Here is an 8,696-nt window from a genome sequence, read left to right as displayed (position 1 = left end):
TGAGCCTCGCGCTTATCACCTGTGGGAGATGGGGCTTCCAGCAAGGCACAGATTTCATTGGCCTTGTCAGGAGTGATTGTAGATCCTTCAACCGAAGTCACGGGAGTGTGACTCCCCATAGTAATGTTGTACCTTGTTTCCCTCCTTCAGGGAACAGTAGTTATAGTCATAACATTACGTTTTACACAGGCACGTTTTATACAACCCCTATTCCTATTTTGGCCCTTGTGTAGAGCTCAGTTCCCCTGATCACATTCTATGGGACCTTTTGAAAAAGATCACAAGTTTTTCACAAGCGCAGTTTTCTATAACACCAGGCCTTTTCAGTTAAAGCCAGTAACCTGTTATGTTCATAATGGCAAAGCGTTTTGAAACAAAAAACAAAAAGCAGCATGACCAGGGTCGTGTTCAGTAGGGCAAACCATAGTGAAACCTTTTGAATCTGAAAACAAAAATTTGTGTTTCATATTGGACAAGTCCAGGTAGTCCCTCCCTGTTTCTGTCAGTTTTCTTTGGTTAAGGGGCATAACGACGTTTCCGATGTACAAAAATTAAGATCTTCCAGTGTTGCCACAAAACATATTGAATGAACACGCGGTTACTGTAGGTGCCTTTTTGTCTGTTACAATAAACATCCTGTTTGTTGATAAGAATCCAAAAATAAAAACGTTATTGTCTTACCCAGACCATTTTAATTGAATAAGGCCATTTGTATAAATATGGGTTTTATATTTCCATTAAAATGCTTTCCATGGAGTTTCTGCAAATCCAAATAAAATAACGACTTATGATTTATATGATCCATTTTGTTTCTCATTAGTGTGACAGTTTTATTTGGTTCTGACAATAATCTGCATTATTCACCATGGTAAGTGCCTTGAAATCGAATTACAGTGAAAGGGATGAGGGTAAATGTCCGGAATGCTTTCTGTTAAGGTATTAGTCTCCGTGTTGAAAGCCAATCTGACCGGTTCACTCACAATTAATTATGAATGGGAGTCACTGTACATCAGGCCATAGCTGATTGATCCCATCAAGGTACTTCAGATGTGTTTAAACTCTTAGTCAGACATCCTGTTGGAACATAACATTGGTGTCAGCGGTCAGGACTACGTCTCTCATTGTCTTTCATTGTCACATGGCCACAAGGGCAATGCAATGACCCTGTGTGAATTGTATCAGCACTAGCAATGAAACACTTCTCATGACAAAAAACACCCACACATTGACAGCTTGTTTGTGCTGAGTCGAGAGACCGGCAGACAGAGTGACAGACAGAGATACAGACAGACGGATGGGGAAGCAGGTGGGGGGGAGGGAGAAGAACACATTATCCATGTTACTAATCATAGGGGGATCCAATAACTGTCACAACCCTGACACCTTGTCAAGGAGACCATGTGTCTGTCCCCTCCAGGATAGACGTCACATCACAGATACATACATTTTAATCTAAGACATACATTCTATCTGTGCCTGGATAAACTGGCCATTCCATTGGCTAAAGACAGGGATATGTAGTGTGTCTCTGAAATGGGCAAATAGAGGATGTAGACTTAAAAGAATAGGAGAGGTTCAGTGAGGGAGGAATCCCCTTATCCTCTGGCTCAAGTCATGGAGTGGGTAACATGCAGTGAGTGTGGTCTATCAGTTTAAGAGGGAGCTGGGTAGGGGAAAGGACAAAGAAAGGGAGAGGAAAAGGTGAGATGAGCAGGAAAGGGGCACAATGGAGGGAATATGGTCGCTTGGGCATCATTAAAAGTAAAAAATACTATTCTCTGTTCTCTCAGAAGTCAAATGATGGCTCAAGTCAAAACTATTTATTATGTTTTCCTTTGCACATGACTTCTGATTTGCAGTTTTGGAAGCCAAGCAGTTCAGGACTTTTCGCTTAATTATGAGGCTATATAGATTAGGTTATAGTCATACTTTGATTAATTAAATTACCCTTGAAGCATTTTACTTAATCTAATTTAATCCCCTCTATTGGCTATAAAATAGAACTAGGCTAGTCATCAATGAAATAGAAATAAGAACTTCCAAAACATACAGACCATGTTAAAATGCATTGAATAAGAGTAATCCACATTACCATGACATTCAGCTCAATCAGCTCCAACTGTGCTTGAGTGTGCCACTCTTCTGAATAAAATATTTCCACCTCTGTATTGGAGGAGAGGGTGTGTCGACATATCCGTGACGTTCCTGCATTACTTCGCTCAAACAGCTCATTCGGAGAGAGGAACCCATGGCTCACAGACGCAGAACATCCGCGTTATCCTTACCAAAGAAAAACAAACGCCGGCAAAACATAGACCCTTAAATCATGTACGGAATGACTACACATAGGCTGGTTCAGACTTTTTTGGTCATTTTTTTCTCTGGACAGGAAACAATATAGAAGTAGGGCAAAGGGTGCCTATATTTTGTGAATCAAGACTTCGCCAGAGTTGTAAATGTGTGTGAAGAAAAGGTGGAGAGAGAAAGCGCGCGGCTCCATACTCAATCAACTTGTAGCATGATCTCGCATCACAAGCTCCGGATCACAGCAAAGCAAAACAAAGGCACAAACTTTATTTCATAAGAGGAATAGAAGTTGGCATACTTCACTTTGTGCTTTTTATTTTTGAAGTGCTGAAACAAAAGCACTATTTTCTTCTCAGGAACAGTGAATCGTTTTGGAATCTCACCCAATTAGCACTGAAGTCTTGGACGGAGGCAAAACTCTTTCTATGGCAAACGACACCGAGAAGGACCCATGCCACAGCAACCTGCACATCGACAATGGGAACCCGCGCATCAGCGCGATAATGTTCTCTGCCGGAGTGATAGGGAACTTGGCCGCTTTGATCCTTCTGGAGATCCGTCGCAGGAAGGACAAGAGCCGGCAGCGACTGTCGCTCTTCCACGTCCTGGTCACCACGCTGGTCGTCACTGACTTGATGGGCACCTGTCTGGTCAGTCCTTTCGTCCTGGCAGCCTACTCCTTTAACACCACCATTATTTCTATGATTGACAGTAACCCTCCCGCAATGTGTGAGTATTTTGGATTCTGTATGACTTTTTTCAGCTTGGCCACGTTATCTGTCCTCTTCGCAATGGCGCTTGAGCGATGCCTCTCCATTGGGTGTCCATACTTCTACGGGCGGCACGTCACCAAACGTTGTGGATACATCACCATTCCATTCATCTATTTAGTTTGCGGGGTGTTTTGCCTCATGCCCTTTTTGGGTTTTGGGGACTACGTGCAGTATTGCCCGGGGACGTGGTGCTTCATTGACATGAATCCGTTAATGCCGGAAGACCGAGTTTATCCAGTCCTTTACGCAACCGTTATGCTCATCCTAGTCCTCGCTATAGCGGCTTGTAACGCCTTTGTCGTATACCACCTGGTTTTGATGTACCGGAGGCGCAAACTAAACGGGGGATCCGTGACAACTCGGAGTAAGAAGGACCGGAGAGTCCTCTCCATGGCCGAAGAGGTCGAACATCTTATAGTACTGGTGTTCATGACGGTGATATTCGTGATTTGCTCCCTTCCTCTGGTGGTAAGTTAAACAATTGTTTATCTAAATTATACTATTCGTCTGTTTTCCTCCCGGGTGTACCCTAAATGTATTGATTGCATATTTGTATTTCTATTACCTTCTCAAAGTCAATAAAATGAATCTGTGACTTTACAGGTTTGCCACTCCATGTTATATTATTATTATTCTTGTTATGATTATTACTACTATTATTCATAATAGAATACATGCAACATAAAAGGTTCCTACAGAAACTTTAATACCCTAGACGGTTCTTTGAGTAACCTTTTTAAAAGGTTCCTCAGGGAAAAGGTTCCTGGAGGCCCTTTAGGTGTTCTGCTGGTGTTTCAATCTGAAGAATCCCTAAAGGTGCCTCCAGGATTTTTTTTTAAAGAGTGCAACTATCGCCTATCAATTGAGAAATAAAATGTTGCTTGATTCAATTGTGCAAAAAAATATCAGTGTTAGTCAATGAAGTACTCAGGGATCTGCCATTGTTCAGTGATATTCAACATTTTGATCTCAAAATAGGTCATCCATGTGAATTGTGTAGATTTGTATAAAATAAAAAAATAAAAACTTTTGGGGGGGTCTGACGAAAAGTATCCAGACGCAGAGTGTATCACCCATTTAGCTATAAAAGAGAGGCGCAGACAGATATTCTCCCTGGAAGAATCTCAGTTGCATGCTCCTCCTGTCCTCTTCTCGCCCCTTCTCAAAACCCATTGGAGAATGTCAGAGGGGAGGGAACTCTGGCTTTCTCATCAATTAACAGTAAAAAAAAAAAGCAGTAAACAAAAGGCGAATGGAGATCCAAATAACCAAAACAGCCTATTGATTGATGAACATTCATATTTGATCATGTATCAACAACAAGATAGGAACCTATACTAAAAATACAATAATAGTTATTGTTATCAACCATACCAATCACAATACTAATCTTACTGATAAAAATGATTTGTTTAGATACATTGAGGGAAAAAAGTATTTAATCCCCTGCTGATTTGTTTGCCCACTGACAAAGAAATGATCAGTCTATAATTTTAATGGTAGGTTTATTTGAACAGTGAGAGACAGAATAACCACAAAATAATCCAGAAAACCGCATGTCAAAAATGTTACAAATTGATTTGCAGTTTAATGCGGGAAATAAGTATTTGACCCCTCTCAATCAGAAAGATTTCTGGCTCCCAGGTATACAGCTGAGATTAGGAGCACACTCTTAATCTCAGTTTGTTACCTGTATAAAAGACACCTGTCCACAGAAGCAATTAATCAATCAGATTCCAAACTCTCCACCATGGCCAATACCAAAGAGCTCTCCAAGGATGTCAGGGACAAGATTGTAGACCTACACAAGGCTGGAATGGGCTACACGCCAAGCAGCTAGGTGAGAAGGTGACAAAAGTTGGTGCGATTATTCGCAAATGGAAGAAACACAAAATAACTGTCAATCTCCCTCGGCCTTGGGCCCCATGCAAGATCTCACCTCGTGGAGTTGCAATGATCCTGAGAACGGTGAGGAATCAGCCCAGAACTACACGGGAGGATCTTGTCAATGATCTCAAGGCAGCTGGGACCATAGTCACCAAGAAAACAATTGGTAACACACTACGCCGTGAAGGACTGAAATCCTGCAGCGCCCGCAAGGTCCCCCTGCTCAAGAAAGCCAATGCCAATGAACATCTGAATGATTCAGAGGACAACTGGGTGAAAGTGTTGTGGTCAGATGAGACCAAAATGGAGCTCTTTGGCATCAACTCAACTCGCTGTGTTTGGAGGAGGAGGAATGCTGCCCATGACCCCAAGAACACCATCCCCACCTTCAAACATGGAGGTAGAAACATTATGCTTTGGGGGTGTTTTTCTGCTAAGGGGACAGGATAACTTCACCGCATCAAAGGGGCGATGGACGGGGCCATGTACCGTCAAATCTTGGGTGAGAACCTCCTTCCCTCATCCAGGGCATTGAAAATGGGTCGTCGATGGGTATTCCAGCATGACAATGACCCAAAACACACGGCCAAGGCAACAAAGGAGTGGCTCAAAAAGAAGCACATTAAGGTCCTGGAGTGGCCTATCCAGTCTCCAGACCCTAATCCCATAGAAAATCTGTGGAGGGAGCTGAAGGTTCGAGTTGCCAAACGTCAGCCTCGAAACCTTAATGACTTGGAGAAGATCTGCAAAGAGGAGTGGGATGAAATCCCTCCTGAGATGTGTGCAAATCTGGTGGCCAACTACAAGAAACGTCTGGTGGCCAACAACCAAATACTAAGTCATGTTTTGCAGAGGGGTCAAATACTTATTTCCCTCATTAAAATGCAAATCAATTTATAACATTTTTAACATGCGTTTTTCTGGATTTTTTTGTTGTTATTCTGTCTCTCACTGTTCAAATAAACCTACCATTAAAATTATAGACTGATCATTTCTTTGTCAGTGGGCAAATGTACAAAATCAGCAGGGGATCAAATACTTTTTCTCCCTCACTGTACATGGAGAATATTTCACAGGTCAATAATAAAACTCATAGGCATGTAGAGCCACTAACAAAGCATTAGCACATCGAATAAGAGCTTTCTAAGTGGTTTCTATTTTCAGTCATTTAGCTGTTACAACTGACCTTGCATTACTTTGAAGTCTGGTTTCCCAATCCCTCTCTACAGCAAAAAGTTTGCCATTCAACATTTGTTGGTAATTTAACCCCCTCATAAATTCCAAGGATTAGGGTTAGGCTCTTCAGTTAGTACCTGCTCTCCATCCAGGAAGAGCTGTACATGGCTCTCATCCAGCAAAGGGATTCTATTCTTATGAATGGGGAATTTTACACACTCTAAGAAGAAAACAAAGAAAATATACAAAGAAAAAAATTAAGCTTACTCAGGTCATATTTCAAACAGTAAGTTAACAACTGATCACACCTTACACAGTATTACTACCAACCTTGCATTTATTTATTCATCTGCTGGCAAATACATACCCTGTCTGTGATATACAGCCCACTTTTATCTTCTTTGAGGAGGTAGGGGAGGAGCAAAATGGCTGCATTGACCTTGATACCTTAAATTGGAGGGTGTGTAATAAAAAAGGCAGGATTAGAATATTATGAAGCAGGGATAATCAACAAGATTCACCGCAGGACGATTTTTAAATGTAATTCATATTTTTTTCTTTATTTTTCTTCTTCTCTTAAGTGGATGGTTGGGGGGCGGGAACATAATTACAAATCATTTGTAGATTGCAAATTGACCACAAGAAGGCCAAACAGATAGAATATTTAACCTAATCATTTCAAACCTTGCTTGCGTTTTTATAAGATCACGTGTCTCTCTATAATGCATGGGAATACTTCGGAACATATTTCCAAAATTAAAATCAATTGGAGATGATTTACTGGTCTTGTTATGCTGCTGGAAATGTGATGGAATTTACAATGTGAGAAGAAAATACCCAAGCCAGCACATTATGATCTGGGTATGAACAATGGTGTTAAAAGGTTATTAGAGTGTGAGTTCATGTGAGTAGGAAAATGTAAGAATTTATACATATCCCTTCCCCGTCTGGTCTTTCAACGAGTAGTACATTTGAATGAGCGACATTTAGTTAGTATTGGAAAAGACAAATATTCTCCATGTACAGAACACACAATCACAGTGCAAATACATCCAAATACTTTATATGTCTGTAAATCCATAGTGAGCTTTAAACATCGTCTTGCTTTGGTCTGAAATACTGAGGACCGAACAGGCCACCCCAATGCACCATCCAGAAAGACATACTGTAAATTAGACACAAACACAACATGAGTTTTCAATATCAAATGCATCTCACTAATGTGATTTATTTATTCTCCTTTTTGTCAAGTTTAACATTACCTACATTGGGTCATCCAACGCTCTCTGTGTGTTTCTTACCTGTTTGTGGAGGTTGATACATTTCTCTATCACAGCTCCCAAACTCTCTACAATTTAACTGAACAGGGGCAGGATAAGACAAGGACTAAAGGGAGGAGGATGGAAAGAGATGGTGAGAGAGTCTATCATGGGTTTAACATATTTAGTCAAGTTATCCTGTGTTGCAAGTTTAACATAACCTAGATTGGGTCATCTGTGTGTGTGTGTCTTACCTGTTTATGGAGCCTGAGTTTCTCACAGCACCCAAACTCTCAACAACTTAGATTATGCAGAAATCACTCTTCCATTTCCTGCTTGCTAAACTTCTAATAGTTTTCCTAATTTCAGTTTATGTGGCAAAACGTATGGCCCAGTATATCACTGGGGCCAATCGTCCTGCCATCCAGGACCTCTATACCAGGTGGTGTCAGAGGAAGGCCCTAAAAATTGCCAAAGACTCCAGCCACGCTAGTCAGACTGTTCTCTCTGCTACCACACAGCAAGCGGTACCTGGAGCGCCAAGTCTAGTTCCAAGAGGCTTCTAAACAGCTTCTACCCCCAAGCCATAAGAGTCCTGAACAGTTAGTATTTTGATTATCTGGACTATTTGCATTAACCCCCCTCACCCCCATTTTTACTCTGCTGCTACTCTGTTTATTATCTATGGAGTCACTTTACCTACATGTACGTATTGCCTCGACTAACCTGTGCGGGGGTACCGGTACCCCCTGTATATAGGCTCATTACTATTATTTTATTGTTGCTCTTTAATTATTTGTTGTTTTTCTATTTTATTCTTTACTTAACACTTATTTTTCTTAACTGCATTGCCGGTTAAGGGCTTGTATAAGTAAGCATTTCACTGTATGGTAATACCGATTGTATTCGGTGCATGTGCATGTGACAAATAACATTTCATTTGATTGTACTGTTTTTTGATAATAGTTTGAATTATTATTGTTAGCTAGTGAATAGCTAACATTTACCCACCTTTCACGTCAATCCGTTGCAAGTCGTCTCTCACCTGTCTTGCCTCCAACCATCCGTGCACTTCCCGCCTCCAGTGCGTCTTTGAACCAATTATACATACAAGCGCCCTTTAATCACGAGCGCACTGCTGGTTCCAAAGCGAACCACTCTTTTGAAAAGGGTTCTCAAAAGCACACCTTAAGTCTACAAATGTTTAAAAACAAACTGATGGCAGAGTATGGGTTCTTAAATTAACCTTAAAACCTCTTAAATGTAATAAAAAATATAATCTACATACTCCCCA

The 8,696-nt window shown here is 41.0% G+C and overlaps 1 protein-coding gene across 1 annotated transcript in view; it reads left to right on the top strand.

Moving 5' to 3' along the window:
- The first annotated feature begins 1,626 nt into the window (after positions 1-1,626).
- The window catches only part of LOC110497541 (prostaglandin E2 receptor EP2 subtype), a 32,069-nt gene continuing 24,999 nt past the window's right edge, over positions 1,627-8,696 (top strand). Inside the window, exon 1 of the mRNA XM_021573691.3 lies at positions 1,627-3,548. Within this exon, the coding sequence (XP_021429366.1) occupies positions 2,733-3,548 (816 nt within the window). The 5' untranslated portion in view covers positions 1,627-2,732. The remainder of the gene's footprint in view (positions 3,549-8,696) is intronic.

The sequence above is a fragment of the Oncorhynchus mykiss genome, chromosome 19 (assembly GCF_057628025.1).
Source record: "Oncorhynchus mykiss isolate SJ-2025 chromosome 19, ASM5762802v1, whole genome shotgun sequence".
NCBI lineage: Eukaryota > Metazoa > Chordata > Actinopteri > Salmoniformes > Salmonidae > Oncorhynchus > Oncorhynchus mykiss.
The sequence above is the reverse complement of the archived record's forward strand: the minus strand, read 5'-3'. Positions and strand labels throughout refer to the sequence as shown.